This window comes from Onychomys torridus, chromosome 2 (assembly GCF_903995425.1).
Source record: "Onychomys torridus chromosome 2, mOncTor1.1, whole genome shotgun sequence".
In the NCBI taxonomy this organism is placed as follows: Eukaryota; Metazoa; Chordata; class Mammalia; order Rodentia; family Cricetidae; genus Onychomys; species Onychomys torridus.
Genome location: NC_050444.1, coordinates 81,294,532 through 81,318,997, shown reverse-complemented (window position 1 = coordinate 81,318,997; position 24,466 = coordinate 81,294,532). Strand labels below are relative to the sequence as shown.

At 45.2% G+C, this 24,466-nt stretch overlaps 1 protein-coding gene across 6 annotated transcripts in view; it reads right to left on the bottom strand.

The window, feature by feature from the left end:
• The window catches only part of Znf618 (zinc finger protein 618), a 176,938-nt gene extending 170,211 nt beyond the window's left edge, over positions 1 to 6,727 (bottom strand). For all 6 annotated transcript variants that reach the window (XM_036179324.1, XM_036179325.1, XM_036179326.1 and 3 more), the window contains exon 1: positions 6,611 to 6,727. In XM_036179324.1, coding sequence (XP_036035217.1) covers positions 6,611 to 6,643 — 33 coding nt within the window. In that variant the 5' untranslated portion in view covers positions 6,644 to 6,727. The remainder of the gene's footprint in view (positions 1 to 6,610) is intronic.
• Positions 6,728 to 24,466: the final 17,739 nt, after the last annotated feature.

The window sequence follows — 24,466 nt, the reverse complement described above, 5'->3', positions numbered from 1 at the left end:
CAGTTGACTTTCTTTCCCAAGGGAGCCTGGAGCTTCAGAGCCAATTGTAAGAGAACACTGCCCAAGACTCCCTAAGAAGACACCAGTTTGGACCAAATAGCCAAACCCAAATTGGTCATCCACTCCTCACCAGACTCAATTCCAGCTGAGCTATTTCCAAAAGCCAAATTAAGTCATCAAATATTTACTGAGCTTCTGCTCTGTGCCAGACCCCAGGATGAATAAGCCCTGATCTCTACCCTTAAGGAAGTCACCAGCTGGCTGGAGAAACAGATGTGCAAACGATCAGTTCAGGCTAGAATCCACAGAGTTGGAGGAACACAGAGACAGAAACTTAACTCCATCTGGTGAAGAGGAACCTTCCCAAGGGTCGTAGCTGCTCTGGGACAGAGACGAAGGAGGAAACTCCAAGCAGGGGCCTCAGTGTAACCACACCTCTTTAAAGACTAGGCCACTGGCTTTGAAACGGACCAGACCAGGAAACACTCAGTACCCCTGAACAAGACAGGACACTGATAAAAAGCCTCACCTCTGTCAGTTTTTCAGTTTTAAAGAGAAAAAAAGGTGTGTGTGTGTGTGTGTGTGTGTGTGTGTGTGTGTGTGTGTATTCAGCTGTTCCCTAGAGAGAAACACACTACCCACCTATTAAAGAGAAGCCTCCATGTTCCCTGAACTAGTTTAAGTAGTTTCAGTGAGACCCAGGCTCCCCAGATGGAGACTCACTGGCCCCTTGACCAACTGTCAACTGCTATCATTGTCCACCCTCTAAGGAGCGCACACAACCTGATGTTTACACTCAGCTGCTTCATTTCATTATAAAGTCCCCCTCAAGGTCAGGGTAACTATCCAGCCCCTTCTCCACATGCAGAGAAACTGTAGCCCCAAAACTAAAAGTGACTTTCCCACGGTGACACAAAGCTCACCACACATCACTAGGTTGGATTTCAGACTGTGGTCCTAGCTTTGCATACTGCCAACAGGGTGAGCACCAGGAGCTTTCTGAGCATCTGAGATAACACCTGACCCGAGGTAACTTCCTGATGGCCCCATGTTTTCACATTCATTGGCACCCCCTCAGCTCCTCCCTCTCCTCACACCCCACCCTCTTCACATTTCTTTCAGATAACACTTTATTTAAATCCAAATTCCAATGACTGCCCTCTTCACCCAGGGCTCAGCTTCACCTCCAGCCCCCCCCCCCCCACACACACACGTACACAAGCAGACACACCTGCACACACGCCCACCACTTCCTACTACATCATCAGTCACTGTCATTTTCAACTAAGAGAATAGAGGTGTGGACCACTCTGACCAGGACGAGTTGCATGGATTGATGGACTTGACCACCAGAAGCTGAAATACTCAAATGGGACTCAGGAAGGGAGCCTCACCAATGAAGCCATGGGGGTTGAAGGACATTGCTAACCTTCTGAGGCTAACTTGAACAACAACCAGACAGAATGTGGGTCTGGCCCTGCACTGTCCACTATGGCCACGTATCGATACTTAATGCAGGATACGTGGTTGCCAGTCAGAACTGGGAGTCACTACTGGAGGGAGATGCTCACAGATTTCCAATACTCATACTCTCTGCTCAAAGAGTGCCACATTAATTACTTTCCATATTGATGGTGAGTCAAAATGGTGGAGCTGTTCAAATTCAGGGTTAAAATCACATTTTACTAAAATCAATGTCACCTGTTTTTTGTTTTTAGTCTCTTTAGTAGATTACTAGAGAGCGCTAAACGATACGTGTCTCTGACTTGTGGTTTGAATTCTATTTCTGTTAGACCACACTGCTCTGACATGTTCAAAGGATGAGACAATGAAGACAGCAAGAAAGGAGCTGCAGAGGAAATACGTTCACACACAAACACAAACTTCCTGAGTGATTAGAACGTAAATAGAGCCCCGACATGGGCTAACCCCAGAAAGACTTCTCTGGCAAACCTACAACAAAGTAGGAAATACAAGTAACCATGACAGCCACTGGGCCTACCAGACAGAGCTAGCTCCACGCCACTCCCCATCACCTTTCCAGCATAAGGACTCAGGGTCTGCCTGCGAGACCCACCAAGGCCAGCAAGCCAGGATCCTGCCTCCTGATGTACACAACCAAGAATTCACAGGTGGCTGTAAAGCCGTTCAAACAGGGAACAAAGCTGGTGGCCCAGGACACTTACCCTACAGAGTTCCCCTACAGTCAACCAAGCAATAAATGAGAAAACATTGTATAAACAAATAAATATATAAACAAACATCAAGTTACTCCCAGCTCATCAAGGGAGTTCATCTAGTTCCATGCCTTTGGATTGGGATGTCTGTGCTTCCCATCATATACAGACGTCCTCAAGCATAGGTAAGTCTCACGCAATGGTGCCTGTACATTGCATGAAACACCTCTGCTATGTTCTGTCTCTGTGTTCTCTTCTCTAAGGCTGACTGATCTGCCAAGTGACTCTGCAACTCACCAACAAACGGTGACTCTAAGTCTAACCGAGACACAGTGACTCAGAGGTATGCATGCCATCTGACCACTGCACTTCCGTCTCTAGAATGTGGGAGTCCAGATGTGGCCTCAGCAGCTTTCTCTACACTCTGATGGAGCGGCTACAGCTAACTCCTGAAGAGTCAGACTCGGCGGCGAAACCAATGCATTCCCATCCTCTAACTGCTCTGATGTGCTCACTTCACAAGCACAGCTCTACAGGAAATAGTGATTTATCCAAGGTCACTTATCAAGGCCTTGGGAGAGCTAGCCCTGAGTAGCCAAAGCCACTTCTCATTACCACAGAGAAGACACAAACCATCATAAAATTCTACAGTGTGAAAGTACTGAGAATTCCCGTGAAAAGCCAGCTTGGCTATACCCAGTCAGATAGGGCAAGAAAGTTCTCATCACTCACGAAGAAGGAGGAAGGATTCTGAGGTCAGTGGAGAGAACGGACCAAGGGTGGAGGCAAAGGTGGGGAAAAAATGTATCCGACCTTGGAACAGTTCCCAACTGTTCCCAAATGGCACAAGCCATGGGCTGTGTGTCTTCTAGAGTCAGCTGACCAGCCATCTTTGCCAAAGCCAGCCTTGTTTGTCTCTACCTCTGTGCAGAGCTCAAAAGTATAAGCAAGCTGTTCTTCCTGGCTTGGTCCAAGTCAAACTATAAATCGAGTCCTTGAAATTTCAAACCTTATTAGAAAAAAAAAAAAAATCTCCTTAGGCAGAAAAGCAAAACATTAAGTAATAAGACTCTCCACTGTGAGAGGGAATATAAATTATCTTTCACCAAAATGACCCAGGCCATCATCAAATTACCACCCCTCAAGTCCAATTTGCCAAAATCTTTTGGCCAATAGTATATGAGTATGATAAACAGACGTGAACTAATAAAAACAGCTCCTAGATCCATCTCTGGCCACACGTCATCTGAGAGAGTAGAGGCAGAGAGAGATGAGAGGCCCAGGTCAGCTCACACCTCAGTGACACCCAGAGAAACAAAAGAAAACTAGCCCCGCCCCCAACTGGACCAGCATGCACTTCTATTTCCTACACACCAAACATGACAAGAATAACCAATTCTTCAGGACAGGGGGGGAAAAAAAGAGAAAAAAAGGTCTACAAAACAAATGATTTGCAGGTCCAGCCATAAACCCTAACTCCAGACAACAAAACAAAACATTCAGCAGAACAGAGCGTAGGAATCTGAGTGGCATGGCAGACTGCAGGCTACACAAAGGGATGGGCTGAAATATTTTCATTCCTTTGCACTAGAGATAACCTGTTCTCTTCAGCCCTGACTTTTTCTCAGACGCCCTTACCCAACTGTCCCTACTTCAGTCCCCCTCCAGTCCTGCTAAACTTGAGCCCACAATCTCAGGAGGCCTCCAGAACTCCTGGAATTATAAATTCCTTGACCGTAAAGACACTGCCCTAAATAATTCAACAGAAAAAAAATATTTTTTAATTATGCTATTTAAGGAGGAAAAAAAAAAAACTCATTCCAAATATGTCAAAATGTAGCCAGTCAACCTTGAAGGATTTTGTTACAAAAAAATTAAAATTTCCCAAACGCACTGGCGATGATGGGGACCTTCAAACCTGTACCACCGTTACATTCATTTTGCAGAATTAGGAGCCCTGCAGAAACCCAATGAGCATAAGGCAAGGTTGGCAAGGCGCAGACTAGGTCCACCAGGCCTCCAAGACCCGCCGGCTGTTGCTCATGGGTCCAGGGAGGCCCATCCCCACCCTGGGTAACCCACCCCAGCTCCCACCTCAAGTCCTACAGGGTCCCCCCAACTGCTACCGACATACTCCTTTTGAACTAAAATTTTTGAACTTTTTTTTTTTAACTAAAAAAAAAAAAAAAAAAAAATCTCAGCACACCCGACCAGACTCTGATTTATCACAATTTCCCTTGTCTCGGAGCAAAGATCTTATCTTCATCTGTCAAATTTTAATCCAGTCGGTATTTGTCATTTGAATTTTTTTTCTTTTTTGTCTCACCTCCAATTTATTCTCTCAAGGCCCAAATCTCCACATAAAATGTTGTTTGTAAAAATGACCTCAAATTCCAAAGGCCAGCATCTCCTGGTTTGGCTTTTGTGTGTATTCTGATTAGTTTTTCTTTCAAAGAAAATAATAAATTTTGCTGCTAGAAATAGCTGAGTTGGTGTTTTAGTCCATTTCTTCAGCAAAGTGTTTTTTTACCAGGGAAGATGGATACAAATCAGAATTTTCATCTCTCTGCCATTCTCTTTCATCTTTTTTTTTCTTGCTGGGTCAGTAAAATTTGTGCTTTTGTTGTTGTTGTTACAACCCCCCACTAACACACACACACACACACACACACACACACACACACACTCCCCAAATGATCAAGGCTAATGAATTTCTTTTCCTTTGAAAGTAATGAAAAAATGAAAAATACAAATTATTAATAAATTATCCAACCCCACATCACAAAGAAACCTGGAGCCAACACAAATTTTAAAATAATAATATTCTAGTTGAAAGAATGAACAATATGAAGATGAAGAAGAAATTCTCTTTAACGAGGGTTTGTTTTATCCCTATCTTCATCAATTGATTCACTTGCGTGCCATTAAAAAAATGGGCTTCTGTAAACCCACTGTTAGTTCTTCATAATAATGTTAATTATGCATATCTTATTTTAATGGCGGCCTCTCCTACAAATCTGTGGGCTACTCAGTTTGTACAATATAGAAATTGACATTTTCCCCCACCGAATATTGCTCAAGAAAAGGTCCCTGACATTTTCTAGATAAAACAACAACAAAACAAGAAATGCCTAGACCTTGCAGCAAACAAAATCAAGAAAGAGTCATAATTATTCCATCAAAGCAAAACACACACACACACACACACACACACACACACACACACACAAAACCTAACAAAAACCAGAAAAAAGACAGGCAGGATTACACTCTAACTTTTCCAGTTTCTGTTTTTCTTAGAATCTTAGGAGTTAAATGCAGTAAAATCTAAATGAAAAAAAAAAAAAATTTAAAGCTACAATTTTTGGGTGTGTCCAAAGCCAACATTTTAGGATCTATTTTCTCTTCTAAATCCTTCTTTCTTGGAAATGGAAAAACTTTGAACACTGCCAAATGGTAAAATTAGTCTTTCTTGCCCACCGAGCAAAATAAGTCACAAATTACAATGAAACACAATTTCTAATTGCTTCATAAGGCCAATTCTCCCAGCTTTCCCTAAACTAAACTACTTCTCTCCTTTCCTCATTCCAGTTAGTTTCCCCCCTCAAACTAAAATGAGTTGGGTACCTAAACTGTCTTTGCTTTTAGGAGGTATTTTTGCTTTCTTCCCTTCAAGAATTGAATTCATTCAAATTCCAGCTTAATTTTCATTTACATATTATCTGGATTTGGCTTCAGAAATAAAAATTGTCTCCATGTTCCTTCAATGATCAAAGTGACAATTTTCACTCCAAAAAAGATAGAAAAAAAAGAATCTTTCCCCCTCTCCACCGCCTTGTGGAGGAAACTTTGGAAAAAATAAGAAATAAAAAATATTTCTTTTCAATTTTAATTTCTTTTTTTTTATTATTTACAAAATAGTATCCTCTAGGTGGCGTCGTTTTAATGGGAAAAAACTACCGTTTGAAGAAAAATTAGAAAAAAAAAAAAATTGAGAGAAGGAAATATGGCCTTTAAAAAAAAATTGTTGCAAAGATGGGGGCCTGGAAGGAAAGCTCTCCTGGGGGGGTCACCAGGGACCCTGAGCGCAGAGAGGGTCAGGGGGAAATTGCAAATTTCGGGGGAGGGGGAGAGCTGGAAGAAGGTTGCATTTTCGCAAAATCTGAATTGTCCAAACTGCAATGGCTGCTCCGTGCTCTCGCCGCTTTGTTTCTGGGCTTCGGTCCGAGCTGGGGGCCGCGGGGGGGCGCCCGGTGCGGGGTCCCCGTCAGCCCTGGCCGCCGCCCCCGCGCCGCCCGCGCCCCGCAGCGCCCCAGGGGGGCCGCTCCCGCACCCCGGCCGCCCGGCCCCGCTCCCGAGCCCCCAGCCGGCGCCCGCGCTCGGCAACCCGCGGGGCTGCCGCGGCCCCCGCCCCGGCCCCGGCCCCGCGTTACCTGCGGAGCCGCCGCGCCGCCCGGCTGGCTCATCGGTCCGTGCGGGAGGAGGCGGCCCCGGCGCGTCCTGCTCCTCCCGGGCCGGGCTGCGCCGCGCGCACAATGCCGCTGCCACCACTGCCGCCGCCGCCGCCGCCGCCGCTGCCGCTCCCTCCTCCGCCCGCCCCGCGCGGGCCGGGGGGCGGGGGCCGGGGGCGCCGGGGGGACCGCCGCGGGGACCGCAGATCGCCCCGCCGGCCCGCGCCCGCCGCGCCGCGCCGCGCCCCGCACCGCCCCCGCCGGCCTCCGAGCAGCCGCCGGCCCCCAGCCTCTCCTCGGCCTCCGCCGCCGGCCTCCGCGCCGCCCCGCGCCGCACACAAAGCCGTCGGTCCCCCGCGCCGCCGCCGGCCCCCCAAACTTTCCCGCGCCAGCCCCGTGCGCGGGGCATTTGCTCGCGTGGGGCAGGGGTGGGGGCACCAAAAAGTTTTGGGGAGCGGCCTCTGTTGGGACAGAAAGGGTTAATGGGAACGCCTCTCCCCTCCCCAGAACTCCCACCCCCCAAATCAGATTGATTTTGAAAATAAAAGTTTCGAAGAGCGCAATTGGAGGACTTCCTGGGAATATTCGGGTAGCCCAGGCTGCCCCTAGCCCCCTTCCCATAAGTTTGAGAACTGAGGGCCAAGGGGACTCTCCCTAAGCCCCCAGCAATTCTGATTTTTAATTTACTATTTGAGGAGTCTCTCCTCTGTGTAATGTCAGTGAAGGACTCTTTTACCCTCCCCTGCCAAAAACTTTAATGTCATTTTTTTTAAGCTTAGAGACTGGCCCTATGGTAAAAGGTGAGGTTGAAGGTTGAACAAGGGTCAGCCCCTCCTCCAATTTAGAAAAAGAAAATTTTGACTAAAGGCTCTTACTTGAACTGAAAGGTGAAAAGACCCTGGCTTTTAGGAAAATCCTAAAATACAAAAAACTTTTTCTTACTTGAGGAGCTTCCTTCTTATGACTTAGGAAGATTTAAGAGAGTTGGTGTGTTTTGTTTTGTCTTCCCACTCCCCAAAATAGATTTTAAAAATAAATAAATACAAAAACAGAAAGGCCTGGCCTATATGGAAACTGGAGAGGTCCTAGATTCCTTCCCACAACTGGGTGAGTTTTAGAATAAAAAGTTCAAGAATCGCAGTCTATCAGATGAGAAAGGAACCAACATGTTTCTCTACCCCTTCCCTTGAAAAACCAATAAGGGTGGGGTTTTGTTTGGTTGGTTTGGTTTGGGTTTTAATGGGAATTAAGGGTAGTAAATGAGTGCTTTTTCTGACTCTACCTTAAGAAAACGTGTAGGTGTTTTTAATGTTTAAAAAACAAACTCCACTAGACAGGAAGGGCTCTAGAATTGTCCCCCTTAGAACCACTTCTTCCCGCACCCCCACCCCACCCCACACACACAAGTAATTATTTTTTAAAGACACCACTCTCCTAGAAGAATCTGTGGGAATTTGGCCCTCTGTGGAAGAAACAGGGTGAAGAAACCCAGGTCTCACACCCTGACCTGGCAAATAGTCACATAAGAAGTTAAGTGGAATCTTCTGGTTACTTCTGGAAACCCTAAAATCAGTGATTCATTTAAGATAAAAAGTGGTGGTTTCTTCTCCCCCCAAGCTTAACAAGTATGTTCCTGGCAGAGATCTGGCAGCATCTGCCAAGGCCAGTGTGGATCAGGTGTGGAGGAGAGCTGGCAGTCGGCTGAGCCTGGCAAAGCCCTTCACTTAATTCTGCCAGGGAGCCCCCTGCCTGCTTGCCTCTCCTCCTCCAGGATGCTGGAGCCCTGGTATCCAGAGAGGCCTCTGGCTCAATGTCTCTCTGACCCACACCTTGTATACTGTTTTCAGAGCATCTACCTCCTGGCCAAGCCCCCTCCTCTGCCTAAACTAAGCCTGATATAATATCCTAGAATAGTAAGGAAGGAGACGCACAGTGTGGTGGGTATCAAGAGAAAAGCCCTGCTCTGAGAATCAGGAAAACTGGACGCAGTAACTGTTCACTGAGCAGGTACTGTATACGTGTGTCTAGCAGGGCAGATAAGCCGTCAAGAAAAGCTTGGCCCAGCCCTTCTCGAACTTGAACCATCCTCCAGATCGGCAGGTCTCACCCTGGAGTTTTTAGTTCATTCAGTGGAGGTAAGGGACCAATAATTGACATTTTCATCACATTCTCAGCAGCTGCTTGCTTTTAAATACCCCTTTTCAAGCCACTGTAGTACCTGGACAAACTGAGGTGCAAGAGAAAGGGAGGGCCCAGTCCACTCCAGGAGCACAGCAAAGACTCCAAGAGAAGTTACACCTGACTGGCCTGTGTGTAGAGCATCCTCCCCCGGGGTCTCCATCAGATAGACGGTCTCTCCAGAACACAAGTTTGAGTCACAGGTCCTTGCACAGGATTAAGGATCCAGGAACTAACTAACCCCTAAACAAACTTCATCTACACGTCCATTTGAAGGGAGAAAATATTTTCCACCAATTTCCCAAAAGGGTTCAGTGACACCAAACCCCCAGCCCCACAGGGAACGACAGACAGCCTGTCACCTCTCGCTTGTGAAATCCTGTGTCCTCCTCAGCCTTTTCTTCCTGCTTCACCACCCATAGGTCAGAAGACCTGAACCTCACCTGGACAGAGCTCCCCAAGAGTATCCAGCACACCTGCAGTGTGCTGTGGTTTCTAAAAGCCTAGCCCATGCAGTCAACCAATTCATCCTTAGCAGGGTGACCCTGGCCTCTTGGCAAGCGAGGATGAGGGACAGGAATTTCATTGGCTCCCTTGTTTGGAGACCTCTGTCCTTCCTAGGAACCTTTTAGGGACTTTTCTCATATTTTTCACTTAAGAGTTGGGGCACCCCCACCCACCCAGCATGAAGTAGATGATGTCTCAAAGCCTTTAGGAAGAAGAGGCCAGAATTGTGTATTTGAGATCACTAGGGTGAGGCCAGAGCCAGGGATGAATGAAGTGGAGCCTTAGGTTCTGACTCTGACCCGTGGGATTCCAAAACCTCACCAGTCTTTGTGAACCTCCTTTTAGTTCTCATGAGTAGAAACAAAATGCTAGAAAGTTAACCATGGCTCGATCAGTAAAGTGCTTAGAACCCAAGTTTGTGCCCTAACACCATTAAAAAAACAACAACCAACAATTCAAACATCGACGTCACATGGTACAGACATGAGGAGCCCTGGGAATCACTGGACAACCCACTCAGTTTATTTGGCAAGCTCCAGGCTAGTTAGAGACATTGCCTCAACAAGGAAAAGAAAAGGTGAGTTATACCTGAGACCTGATGAATGGCACACGAGGTTGTTCTCTGACCTCCATACACAGGTAGGAACATAGGCACACAAGTGTAAAAACAGAGTGTTGTTTTGTTGAATTAAGGGATTGGGTTGTGGAATCCAAGGGCTGGGAAAAAAAATGAAGCCAGAAGCTCCCTCTCATCTCTCCCATCACATAGGGACACAGGTCTCCTTAATTTTACACGCACGCACACACACACACACACACACACACACACACACACACACAGTCCTGGTCCTTGCCTCTCTGGGCTCGCAAACGGGTCGCCCACAGGTCTGCTTATGTCAACAGGTGCTGACTGGTATATTTGGGCACCACTCCAAATTCCAAAGACAGAGGCTACGATTGGCTAGGCCTAGCTCAGGTGTCATTGGGTGCAGATCATCTATGACCAAGGAGAGGGCGGGGCCACTTGGTGCACAGAGCCTCCTGAGACAGCCCCTGATGGAAGCATAGGAAGGATGTGGCACTGGACAGACCCATCCAATGGCACCCTTGTGGAGGGACTGAGTACAGGCTGTACTCAGGACTGGCACTCTCCTAGCTCTCCTGCTGGAGCCTGTCCACATTCAGGGGGCAGAGTTAGGATGCTGAAATTGTGGAAGGGGGGGCAGCAAATGTCAAACTTTCACTACAGACACGTGTTTTGGAGACAGAAAGGTACAACAGAGAGCCTGGGGAGCTGGCTAAAAAGCCTAATGGGTGTGTCCACAGTGTGTGCTCCCATGCAGCAAAGCTGGAGGCTGAGAGCCACGGGACAGAGTGGAGACAGGGACTAGCAAACAGCTTCTGTGTGCAGAGTCTGAGGGATGAGAGTAGCATTCTTGAAGGGCACAGCCAAGATGCCAGGGCTCCTGGAAGAAACTCACACTCCAGTCTTGTACCTCCCTTAAAATGTTTTCAAATAAGTTGCAGCTTTTTCTGAGCACATAGACCCCTTATCTGAGGTAAGAAGAGGAGGTACTTATCCCCATTTTAAACATGGGGAGGCTGAAGCCCTGAAAAGCGTACAGCAGCCAGACTGACTCCTGCCAAGCGTTCCTCCAGAATGCCCCTGCTGCTTCTGCTCATCAAAAATGAGCGGGTTCTCTCAAGCCTCTTGCATTTCCTGAAGAATTTTCTTCTTTACCTTGTTCCATCCTTCTCCTTCCTCACTTCCAAAGAGAAGGAGGTTCAAAGGGGGCTGAGATCAACCAGTGCTAACTCACGTTCTAGAAAGGCATCCTTGCAGTCATGGTAGAGAAGTTTCTAGGGAAGCAGGCACCCAAGGCCTTGCCTGTGCCCCCAGAGAAATGAGCCTAGGCGGAAAGACCAGAGAGAAGAAAGATTCAGGACAGGGGCTCTGCAGACTGGGAAAGTCAAGCTGGTGGTCCCTGCCAGGAAGCAGAATTGAGGCCAAGTGTGAGCTGCCTGCCCTGTACAAAAGCATGTTGTGTATATGCATCATTCGGTGTTTGAAGCACTCACTGTTCCTTGGCATCTGCCATCCCATGATCCCCACAGAAAGCCAGCATCCTAGTGACCTCTGCTCGCTTCAGTAGACCTGCATACAAATCTGTACTCACTGGACATCAACATTCACCACTGTAATTATCTTCTTTTTTTTTTTTTTTCATCCGTTAAATGGCCAAATCAAGGTGCCTGTCACACAGAGTTATTTAAAGGCTTAAAGCAGTCATACTTTAACAAGTATAAGGAAGTTCAAGTCCTTGGTGGGAGGGATGGAGTCACCCAGCCAGGAAGGCCACACGGTCTGAGTTGATGGCAGAGCCCCAGGCCAGCAGGCCGTGCGCCTCTGGTGTCACCTTCACCCTGACTTTAGTCCCTGGGTGTCTCAGAATGGAAACAGGCTTGGGCCACAGAAGAGAGAGAAGCACTGGCGGTGACAGAACCTGGTCCACCCCTTTTCTCCTGGGCCAGCTGGAGGCTTCGATCCATTCCTTCTGCTCTGAGACACCCTGTGAGTGGTCAGCCAACTGCACGGCTTGTATAGGGGTGAAGCTCTAGACCCCAACACAACCAGGCTTCAGCACTAGCTCAGCCCCCTTTCTAACTATATGATCTGGAGCATATTACATCACTGTCTTGAGCCTCAGTTTCCTAACTTACTAAACCATATATAAATATATATATATATATATATATATATATATATATATATATATATATATTTATATATGTTTGGTATGAGATTTAGCATATCCATGATTTCCAGCATGCAATTGTGTCCTAAATGTTACCGGTAATGACATTATGACATTACTAGTGAATGATCTTGGTGGCTTTATCTGCACAACTTCCAATAGAGGGAGCATGTCTGAAAGGATACTTTAGCCATGAAACCATTTGGGTCTGTTGCCAGTACAAACGAGATCAGGGTAAATATACACTTCCTAATGACACATACCAAGAACAGACACACTTGTATGGACTTCTTGCCCAAAACACAAAAAGCCTGGAGCTGGAGAGATGCCTCAGAGGTTAAGGACCAAAGATCAGTTCCCAGCACCTACATTGGGCCACTCATACCCACTGACCTCTTCTGGCTCTGCAGGCACCTGCTGCATGAATGTGTATACACACACACACACACACACACACACACACACACACACACACAATTAAAAATAAAATACTTTTAGCCTGGTGGCAGTGGTGCACACCTTTAATCCCAGCACTCAGGAGGCAGAGACAGGTGGATCTCTGTGAGTTTGAGGCCAGCCTAGTCTACAGAGCGAGATCCAGGACAGGGACCAAAACTACACAGAGAAACCCTGTCTAAAATATAAATAAATAAATAAATATTTTAATACATAATCCGAGTCTGGGGGTATAGCTCAATAAATAGAGGCTTGCCTAGCATGCATAAAGCCATGGATTGGCTCTCCAGCATTGCATAAACCAGGCATAGTGAGTGGTTCACATTGTAATCCCAGCATTAGGAAGGTGGAGGCATGGAAGCAAGAGGATCAAGAATTCAAGGTCATCCTTGGCTACATTTCTCCTTTGTATCCAACTTTGGCTACACAAGGCCACCTAAAAACAAACAACAGCAAAAAAAAAAATAGTAAAGAAGATCACATATACAAAACTAATCACAAAGAACCATCAGGCAAACTCAGATGGAGACACACTCTGAAACGACTGGCCGGTGTCATTCCACATAACAAATGCTGCAAAGAGCAGAGGTGAAGCTGCTATCGTGCATCAGCAGGAGCAAAAAATGAACCCACTCAAGGATCCTTCAGCCCTAGTAATCATGATCCTTAAAAGTAGAGGGACCGGGGTTGGGGATTTAGCTCAGTGGTAGAGCCCTTGCCTAGCAAGCGCAAGGCCCTGGGTTCGGTCCTCAGCTCCAGAAAAATAAATAAATAAATAAAAATAAAAACAAAACAAAACAAAAAAAGTAGATGGACCCTAGATTCCAGGTCACTTTCTGTTTGTTTGGGGCCCTGAACCAGAGGGTGAAAAAAAAATGATATAAAGAAATAATGAAATTTCAGCGTGGATAGTCTATATTGGATAATAATGTTTCTTTGTGTTAAATCTTTGAATTAATCATTGTTTTTGAGGTCACATAAGATGATGTTCTCACCCTTAGAAAGTACACACTTGAGGCAAGAGATGGCACAAACTCAAATTGTTCCTGGGAAAATAACTTATGTCTTTGTGTGTGTATTATGTGTAAAGCATATAAATATGTGTTGTTGGTTGTTTTGGGGGGTTACCACCCAGCTCCCAAATAAGTCATACATGGAGGCTTAATTACAAGCTTGGCCTTAGCTTGGCTTGTTTCTTGCCAGCTTTTCTTAACTGTAAATTATCCCATCTACCTTTTGTCTCTGGGCTTTTTCCTTTTCTTACTTCTGTATATCTTACTTTCACTCTTACTCTGTGGCTGGCTGTGTGGCTATGTGGTTGGCTCCTGATGTCCTCCTCTCCTTGTTCTCTTGCTCCCAGATTTTTCCTTCTATTTATTCTCTGCCTGCCAACCTCATCTATCCTTTCTCCTGCTTCACTATAGGCTGTTCAGCTTTTTATTAGACCATCAGGTATTTTAGACAAGCACAGTAACACAGCTTCACAGAGTTAAACAAATGCAACATAAACAAAAGTAACACACCTTAAAATAATATTCCACAACATCTCCTCCTTTTTGTCTAAATAAAAATGAAATGTTTTAACTTTAACATAGTTAAAACTACATACAACAAAAACAATTATCAAGTAAGAACTACATTTACAATATTCAGTCCATTTGCATTTAGCAAATTCAGAGAAAATACTACATTATTTATTTTAGTGAGTCCAAAGTTTTTTTGTTTTTGGTTTGGTTTGGTTTTTTTCAAGACAGGGTTTCTCTGTATAGCTTTGGAGACTGTCCTGGAACTCACTTTGTAGACCAGGTTGGTCTTGAACTCACAGAGATTCGCCTACCTCTGCCTCCCAAGTGCTGGGGTTAAAGGTGTGCTCCACTACTGCCCAGCCAAGTCTAAGGTTTTACACCTAACTTACTTTCTATCATAACTAAGGAAAACTATAACTCTAATTATTTAGTCTTTAATTCTATCAAAGACCCAGAAAAATGTAATATTACCTAACAACAGAGACATCTTGTTGCCTGGACAGTCACCCAAAGCTTCTCTGCAATGTTGGGGCATCCATCTTCAGCCTACAGGTCCAGAATATCTAGCAAGCTTTTCAGTGAAGCAGGACATCTGAAGGGCTGTCCTGCCTTGTATTGGCAAAGTTTATCAGTTGCTTTCCTCTGTATCCTGAAGAATGTCTAGTGGACTCTTCTGTGAAGCAAAAATCTTGAAGGACTGTATTGAATTGCTTTTGCAAAGTTCAGTAGTCACTTTTCTGTGGGTCCTGCAAATTCAGTCTGCATAGCACATTATCAGCAGTCAAAGCCAAGAGCAGTTCTTTATCCAGTGGCTAACCTTGCCACAATGAAAGCACTCCATAAGGAGTTCCTTCAGTGCCCATCATCATCTCTGAAGTAAATTGTGCTGCCAGGAGCAGCAGTGTCTCATTGTCATGGAAAACCTTAGTTTAACAAAATATTTTAAATACCATATTCTATAGGTCTTTGAAGTATTTGAAGACCATTTATCTATCTAAGTGTATCTATTTAACCTTGAAAACATACCTAATATGACTATAAGTTTGATTATTATATATTAACTACTAACCCCATTTCTTAATTATACATTGTAATTGTAAATGAGCTGTATAAGCACAATACCCCAAACAAGAATAGAAGCATATATACAGTATAGCAAAAATAACTTCAAATTGTATCAATATACCAAAATCCATGCCAATACAAAATATCTGAGATTAATAGTTGTCTTTTTATCCTATATTCCCCTAAATTAGAACAAACATTCATGGCCCACCAAATAACCAAACACCTCCCACACCCCTTCTTGGGAATGTGGGCATCATGTTCTCCAGACTGCTTCCTGCGAGCTGTAGGTAAAGGCATCTTTAGGGTGGCTGAGAATATTTGAGACAATGGCCAAGTCCTGGAAAGACCAGCCATAGCCTTTGTTGATAGATATCGCTGTCAAGGTTCAGGAGGTCTCCCCTGATCAAATCTGATCCATATTAACCTGGAACAAATCCACAGCCTCTTGTCTCCTGTGGGAACAAAAGCAAAACCTCTTCTCCTAAGCATTTTTGACTTCCATTTTAAAGTTAAGGCATTCCTAAAGTATATAGGCTGGTTTATTTCAGCAGTCTTTTCAATCCCATGTTTCTTAGCAGCTGTTGTTTGCTTATTAACAATAAAAAATTCAAAATCAACACAATAGCATACAGGATATAGCTTCCCTGTGTATTTTCCCTCTCTGGGTGGCTTATTCTTTTTTTATTATTATTATTTTACTTCTCTCTTTAAAGAAATTATTATTTTTAAACTTTTTTTTTCTTTCTTAAGCCTCTGCACATTGTGAAACACACTGGAGCCTGTTTAGAGGTTATTTTCCTGTCTGGATCTGTCTTCACTGAGTACCTCTTAGTCTTTTTTGACCACATGAACAAACTTTAAACTGTTAAGTGGCACAGACTTTGATAGCTGGCTCCACCTGCTTCTGGGGTCGTGAAAGTCAAGCCTAAAACTCATAGCCAGGTCAGAGGTGCGTGACCAGGAACTGCATTCAACCTTCCTAGCAGATAGGAAGCCAGTACCTGCGTTGCCACAAGTGGTTTTTACTTAGCCCACCGTTTCTATTTGGTGCTGCCAGCTAACAGCAGCACCTCTTAAAGGAGCTGTGCCTTTTTTTTTTTTTCAGCTTTCCCAGGCCCTACATGGAAATTCAACCCATGTTTGTATGCCAAAATGTTGTTAGTTGCTTTTGCTCTTTTGGGGTTCCACCATCAGCTCCCAAACAAACCACACATGGAGGCTTATTCTTAATTATAAATGCCTGGCCTTAGCTTGACTTGTTTCTCGCCATCTTTTCTTAACTGCAAATCATCCCATCTACCTCTTGCCTCTGGGCTTTTTCCTTTTCTTACTTCTGTAATCTTACTTTCACTCTTACTCCGTGGCTGGCTGTGTGACTGGGTAGCTGATTAGCTAGCCCCTGGTGTCCTCCTCTCCTTATTCTCTTGCTCCTTCTTCTTTTCCTCCCAGATTTTGCCTTCTATTTATTCTCTGCCTACCAAGCCCATCCATCCTTTCTCCTGCCTCACTATTGGCTGTTCAGCTTCTTATTAGAATATCGGGTGTTTTAGACCGGCACAGTAACACAGCTTCACAGAGTTAAACAAATGCAACATAAACAAATGCAACACATCTTTGCATCATTAAACAAATGTTTCATAGCACAAACAAACGTAACACACCATGAATTAATATTTCACAACATGTAAGTATATAAATGCATGTATTATATATACCACAGAGATTAAGGGTCTGCCACAATTTGTAGTCAATCACAATATTTACTGCATATGGGAGTCAGTAATCTTTCTCAGTATTATTTTCTATTACTTGTTTTTAAGTGAAGTGTGTGTGTGTGTGTGTGTGTGTGTGTGAGAGAGAGAGAGAGAGAGAGAGAGAGAGAGAGAGAGAGAGATTTTGCAATTTTCACTGTTATCCATAAGATGCAATCCTTCAAAATTAACTTCGTTGGGGTAGCTTAGGGGTTGTGTGGACCCCTGGCTGGGCATCTCAATCTGTTGAGAATGTTTGAAATAGACAAGCTTGCCATGTCAGATGGGGCCTGGGTGCTTGGGTTTTAGCAGGCCCCACTCCCAAGTTCTACAGCAGACATGGACCCAACACAGGAGCCTTCTACGGTGGACATCTTACATTCCCCAGTGTGGTCCTCTCTACTCTTTCAGTTGTCTGTTCTCATCTTAACTATGAGACTTTGAGAGAAGGAGCCAAGCTTGTTGATTTCTTATTGGCTGACCCAGATCCTCACACTGACTGACAGTCACTGGAAATTCATTTGCTATTTGATTGGTGGCCCAATTAAAACCTTAAATAGAGAAGAAACCTGCATTTCTAAATTACGGTGAAATGTATGTAACATAGTGTAAAGTTTCTAGGACATGACTGAGCATTTTCATGTTGCTGGCTAACCATCACAACTCAGAACTCCTCATCATCCCAAACAGAAACTCTGAGCCTATCAATCATCAATCCTCATTACCTCCCAGCAGCCTCTGGGGACCATTGATATACTCTATCTCCATATAGACTACTCTCTCTAACCCACGTAAATAACCACACAGCATCTGTCCCGTGTGCCTAGCACATCTCACTAGTATAATGTCTTCAAATCGCTCCATGATGTTGCATGTGCCCGAATTTCATTTATTTATTTGTTTGTTTTAGTGTTTTCATTCTTTCTTTTCAAGATTGACATCTCCACAAAGGGCTCCTGCTGAATGGAACAGGTAGGAACAAAAATAAAGGCTCTGCTCTCAGTTCCTTTTTAAAAAGCTGATTCTGTATACAAATGTTCCAGCACAGGAGCAGATTCCTGTGTTCTGGAGTATCGCTTTTATATGTCACCTCTGACATTGACATGTTTTCTAGGGGCTGTATCATAGGAGCCAACAAACTGGCCTCCAACAAACTGAGCTGTCAATGAAGACTCCTGCTTCCACCACTTTTTGATTGCTGGAATTTCATTATTTTTAAGACTGAATAATATTCTATTGTATGGTTATACCTCAGGTTGGTTATGCATTCATCCAGTAAATGCTTAGGCTGTCCCACCTTTAGCTATTGTAAACGACACTGCTGTGGACATTGTATATGGACATTTGTTCAGTTGCCCGCTTTCAGTTCATCGGGGTATAAAGACAGATGTGAAGTTGTTGGTTTACAGGGTAATTCTATTTTTAGGTTTTGATGAACCATCATGTTTTCTATAGCAGCTGAAAAAGGAATGTCTTTAAAAGCTGCTTCAATAAGGTAAAGTGATGATTAATCCTTCTGAATTTTATCCAGAGTCTGTTGAGAAACAACATCCACTCATGTCTATTTAGCAAACTCAAAGAACCAAGGAAAGTTATGCCTTCCTTTTTGTTCTGCGGGAGAGTGACTGTGTCTAAGGTCCTAATTCTGCACATCTCCTTGGGCCTATCCCTTTCTGTAATGTGACTTTGCAGTTTTCACCAAAGAGGTAGGATCTAATAGATGGTCCTTGAGTCTGAGCTTAGCGCTGGGACTTGCTTTGGACCAGGCGGTGTTGGTGAGATTTGCCAGCATACGTTTTCAAAGTGCTGTGGTGCTCCTGACTTCGCAATTCATCCTGCCCTTAAGCTTTACTGTGAGAATGTGTTCAAGGTGGTCTTCTGGAAAACCAGAAGAGAAAGGTAAAAAGAAGTTACTCTAGCCAACCACCAGATGTGTGAGCACCTAGCCAATCTCTGCATATCCTCAGAGGCAGAGAGAGCTAGAGGAGCCTGGAAGGACTATCTGCATTGCACTCCAAGTCCACATACTTGTGAGCAGCAGAAACACTTGTAGTCAGACTTTCTTTGGGCCATCAGCTCACAAAAATATGACACGGAGACTTATTATTAATTATGAGAGCTCAGCCTCAAGCTTAGGTTTGTCCCACTAGCTCTTACAACTCGAATCACCCATTCCTATTCATCTACGTGTTGCCACGTGACTCGTGGCTTTTACCTCTCTTTCTGCATGTCTTACTGTCTCTCTGCATCTGGCTGATGGCTCCACCTTTCTTCCTCCCAGAGCTCTCTCTATCCAGAAGTCCCTGCTATACCTCCTGCCTAGCTATTGGCCGTTTAGCTTTTTATTAAACCAATCACAGTGACACATCTTCACAAAGTGTAAAGGAATATCCTGCAACAAACGCTTGTTGCTGTGTGTGACTGGGTTTTGGGTGGTTTGTTATACTGCATTATTATGACAGTAGATAACTGATATACACTTTCTTCCTCTGCTGATTAGCTGCAGTTTCTGCATCTATCAGAAGAGAAGAAGGTAGCCCGGCGGTGGTGACACACGCCTTTAATCCCAGCACTCGGAAGGCAGAGGCAGGAGGATCTCTGTGAGTTCGAGGCCAACCTGGTCTAAAGAGCAAGATCCAGGAAAGGCACCAAACTACACAGAGAAACCCTGTCTCAAAAAAAAAAAAAAAAAAAAAAAAAGGAAGAAGAAGAAAAGAGAAGAAGGCAGTACATTTCACTGTTTTCATAGAGCTGTCATAAGATGTGAATGACAGATTCGGTCAGGTTTGGCCTCTGACAGCTATAACCCACAAGCCCATTTCTCCCATCCATTTTGAAGGCTGCCATCCTTGGTTTATAAGGTGAACTGGAGACATTGTTTCCATTTCCCTTGCTCTGGTGACAATATCTCGCTTTATCTCCCAAACTGTGGAAGTAAATCTCGATTGTCAACCTGACTTGAGAAGGACTCAGAACACTAGTAAGACCCACCCTAGGTGTGTTGGGGGATGTTTCCACGTGGGTGGGATATCAAATGAGACAGGAAGATCTGTCCTGCTATGGAGAACACCTTGCACCAGCATGGCATCCAAGTGGGAGAAAAAGAGAAGCCTACTGGGCAGGCAGGCAGGCAGGCAGGCTCTTTTTTTCTGCTTCCTAGCCACCATCAGGAGCAGCCTCTGACGTAATCCTGTGACGTAAGATTCTGCCTCGTCTCACGCCCAGAGCCATAGGTCCAGCCAATCGTGGACAGAACACTCTGAAAGTGAACCAAAGTCACTCCTTCCCTGCCTTGTTCTCTAGGGTCTTTTGCCACAGCCAACAAACCTCTGACTCACACACGGAACAAGCCTTCTGTGTGCTCAGACTCAGTCCTCAGAGTTGCTCGAACCGTGAGTACCATCAGCAGGACATCCTGGTCTGGCCAGTTACTGCATTCCACCTCTTCCGTTCACAAATTGGTTCATGGGACATGTGACAGACAGAGCTAATGATATTTGGGTTCAATAGTCTGGGCAGCACGTTTTTGTTTTCCGTTGAGGTTGCTAAGGGAGTTACAGACTCCCAGGGTACCCTGTGAAGGAAGCTCGTGAGGTCCCATTTGCTTTTCTCATTACTGTGACTAAAGCAACATAAGGATGGGAGGTCTCCCTCGGAAGACAGTTTAGAGGGTGTGGGCTATCGTGCTGGGAAAGCATGGTGGCAGAGATGGGAATTGGCGGGTCCTACTGTGTCCACAGTCAGCAAATAGAGCTAGAGGGATGGGAGTGTTTGGCTCACTTCCTCCTTTTTCTGCATCTCAGAATCACCCCACCCCACCCCAAGGATTGCACTGTCTACGTTCAGAGGATGTCTTCCCACCATCCGCTTCCCTCACAGACACACCAGAGGTCTATCACCTAAGGCGATTCTAAACCCTGTGGAGCTGGCCATCAAGGTATACCATCACAGCTGATACGGGCAAGCAGGGCCTAAAGATGGGAAGAAGGTGGGTCGTGAATACATGGTTAGAAACCCTGGATGCAGCTCTACTTCTTTGGAAGTTTTAATTATCTGAATCAATCAACGTTCTTTGAGTTTCTTTTGTGAAAACAGTTTTAGTAAGGAATCTGTGACTTGGAACTGAGTGAATAGCTTTCCTTGCATTCCTGCTGGGCCACATTCCTCACTGCAGGTTCCTCATCCCACTGGGTCCCTCCCACCCCTGCCTCAGTCCTCAGTCCTACCGATAGACCCCACCTGGGACTCCCAGGCCAAGTCTGGGCAGGATCCTGTAAGAGGGTGATTGAGCAGGTCTGGGCTGATGAGGCATGCTGGTTTATTCTAGAGAGTTCTGTCTGGTGTCCAAGTGTGATTACTGAGAGCACTAATTTTCACTGTAGTGGTGTCACTGCTTGGATTTTTAAAAAAGCATATGGTCACCCTTAGCAGGCCACCCATCCTTCTCCTGTCACACCTGCATTCTCTATAACCCTGTCACAGTTTAAGTTACCAACTTGACGTATCTGGGAGGAAGGAACTGCCAGTGAGAAAGTTCTTCTGTCGATTGGCCCGTGGACACACCCATGGGGCATGCATTCTTGGATTAATGTAAGAGGACCCAGACCACTATGGGTAGTAATATACCTACTTGGCTGGGCCTAAGTAACTGAGACACCACAGTCAAAAAATAAAATCTGTGACAGCATTAGACCTATAAAAACAATTAGCTTTATATCCTCCTTAGTAACTCAAGTCCATTACCTGTGGATAAGTGCATAAAATATATTCAATGCCCTGGGCAGTTGTGGCACATGCCTTTAATCCCAGCACTTGTAAAATTATATATATATATATATCACACGATTGAGCCTGTATGATAATGAGTATTCAGAGATGGGTAATACCTGGGGGGCACTCACCAACCTAAGACAGACAGAGTGCCTGTGTGGCCTGGACAGGTGTCTCCATGACAGGTAAGATGACCTGCTGACGTCCCACACAACTTAAGTCAGAAGCTCATTTTTTAGTAAAAGGGGGGGACCTGTAGGGCCCTGGCCCCCATTTTGGGCAACTGTTGCCTTGCTTGCTGACCTTGACCTTGATATCCTCCCCATGCTAATTCCCTGCAAGATTCCACCCTCCTGATTGCTTAAGGGAAGCTCCTTGTCTGTGTATCCAGCATATTGGGCGTTAACAGCTTAGATGCAAGCTTCTAAAACATCAGAAGTGGGGTTAGGGATTTAGCTCAAGGCCTGGGGTTTAATCCTCAGCTCCAAAAACAAACAAACAAACAAAAAACAACAACAAAACAAAACAGAAGCGAACTTCTGCCCTCCAGGGTTCTCCCATTGTGCTGTAAGCCTGTATTTAAGACCTCCTCCCTCCTTCAATAAATGGCATTAAAAGAAGGAGGAGGAGGAGGAGGAGGAGGAGGAGGAGGAGGAGGAGGAGGAGGAGAAGAAGAAGAAGAAGAAGAAGAAGAAGAAGAAGAAGAAGAAGAAGAAGAAGAAGGGATCAAGAACATGATGGGGAAACCCACAGAAACAGCTGACCAGGTGCTATTTGGAGCTCACTGACTCTGGACTGACAGCTCGGGAACCTGCATGGGACTGAACTAGGCCCGCTGAATGTGGGTTACAGTTGTGTGGCTTGATCTGTTTGTGGGGTCCCTGGCAGCAGGGCCAGGACTTATCCCAGGTGCATGAACTGGCTTTGTGGAGCCCATTCCCTGTGGTGGGATACCTTACTCAGCCTTGATACAATGGGGAGGGGCTAGGTTCTCCTTCAACTTGGTATGCCAGACTTTGTTGACTACCATGGGAGGCCTTACCCACTCTGAGGAGTGGATGGGGGTAGAGTGGGAGGGAGGTGAGGAGGCGGGAGAAGGGGAGGGAGGGGGAACTGGGGTTGGTATGTAAAATAAAAAATTTTAATAAATAATCCCAGCACTTGGGAGGCACAGCCAGGCAGATCTCTGGGAGTTCAAGACCAGCCTGGTCTACAGAGCGAGATCCAGGACAGGCACCAAAACTACACAGAGAATCCCTGTCTCGATTCAATGCTGAAAATGTAAAATATAATGTGAAGTTCCATAGCTTCTATTCCAATGCCAATTCTAACTGTACAGAATTTCATAGAGTTGTTTAGACTTTGATTCCAGTTAATTTTGGTGTGTGATGGTTTTATTATTTGCCAGGGGAATGAAGGCAGTGAGCAGCACTCCTCTGTGGTCTCAGGTTCAATTTCTGCTCCAGGGTCCTGCCTTTGAGTACCTGCTTTAGTTTCCTTCCATGCTGGACTGTAAATTATAAGATGAAATGAACCCTCTCCCCCCTAAGGTGCTTTGTTATTTGGTATTTATAACATTGATTCCCACACAAACGAGAACAATAGGAGTCTAATAGCATAGTGAGGAGGAGTCCACAGTTACCAGCCATGCTATCTGTCCTGGCTGGTTTTCTATCATCTTGACACAAACTAGAGTCATTGGAAAGGAGGGAACTTCAATTGAGCAGATGCCTCCATAAAATCCAGCTGTTGGGCATTTTCTTAGTTAGTGATTGATGGGGGAGAGTCCAGGTCATTGCGGGAGGTTCCATCCCTGGGCTGGTGGTCTTGGGTTCTATAACAAAGCAGACTGAGCAAGCCATGGAGAGCAAACCAGTAAATAGCACTCCTCCATGGCCTCTGCATCAGCTCACACCTCCAGGTTCCTATCCTGTTTAAATCCCTGTCCTGATTTCCTTCAATGATGAACAGTGATGTGTGAGTATAAGCCAAGTGAACCCTTTCCTCCCAACCTGCTTTTGGGTCATGGTGTTTCATTGCAGCAATAGAGACCCTAAGACACTCCCCAAGTTGCTCTTGTCATGGTGCTTCATCATAGCAATAGTAACCCTGCCTCAGACAAATTGGCAGCAGGAGTGAGGTGCTGCTGTGACAGATCTGACCATGTTGTTTTGTGGAGGATTATGGGAGGACTTTGGAACTTTGGGGTAGAAAAGCCACCGAGTGTTGAGAGCTCGGTGGGCTGTGCTGTAGGAGCTTGGAAGATCAGAATGTTGAGCAGACAACGGAGTCCTAACTTATGAAACTTCAGAGGGAAGCAAATACTCTACCAGGCCATTTGTGTGAAGGATCTGTGGTCCCAGTCAGCTGGAGCTGAAGAATTGGCTATGATTAACAAGATACCTGAACCACTCAAGTGAAATCTTTGTTTGGCCAGGACAATGGATCCCGGTTAGCTGGGACTAAAGACTCAGCTGTTAGGAAGAAGAGACGAACATCACTGACGTGAAGTCTTCTGGAAGTGTTTCCTTAGGGTTAGCACACAGAAGCTGTGTTCCAGAAATGGTCATGGTGTCTCTTCACAGCAATAAAAAAGCCGGGCGGTGGTGGCGCACGCCTGTAATCCCAGCACTCGGGAGGCAGAGCCAGGTGGATCTCTGTGAGTTTGAGGCCAGCCTGGGCTACCAAGTGAGTTCCAGGAAAGGCGCAAAGCTACACAGGGAAACCCTGTCTCGAAAAACATAAATAAATAAATAAATAAATAAATAAATAAATAAATAAATAAAATAATAAATAAAAAAAACAAACTAAGACAGTGGCTGATGA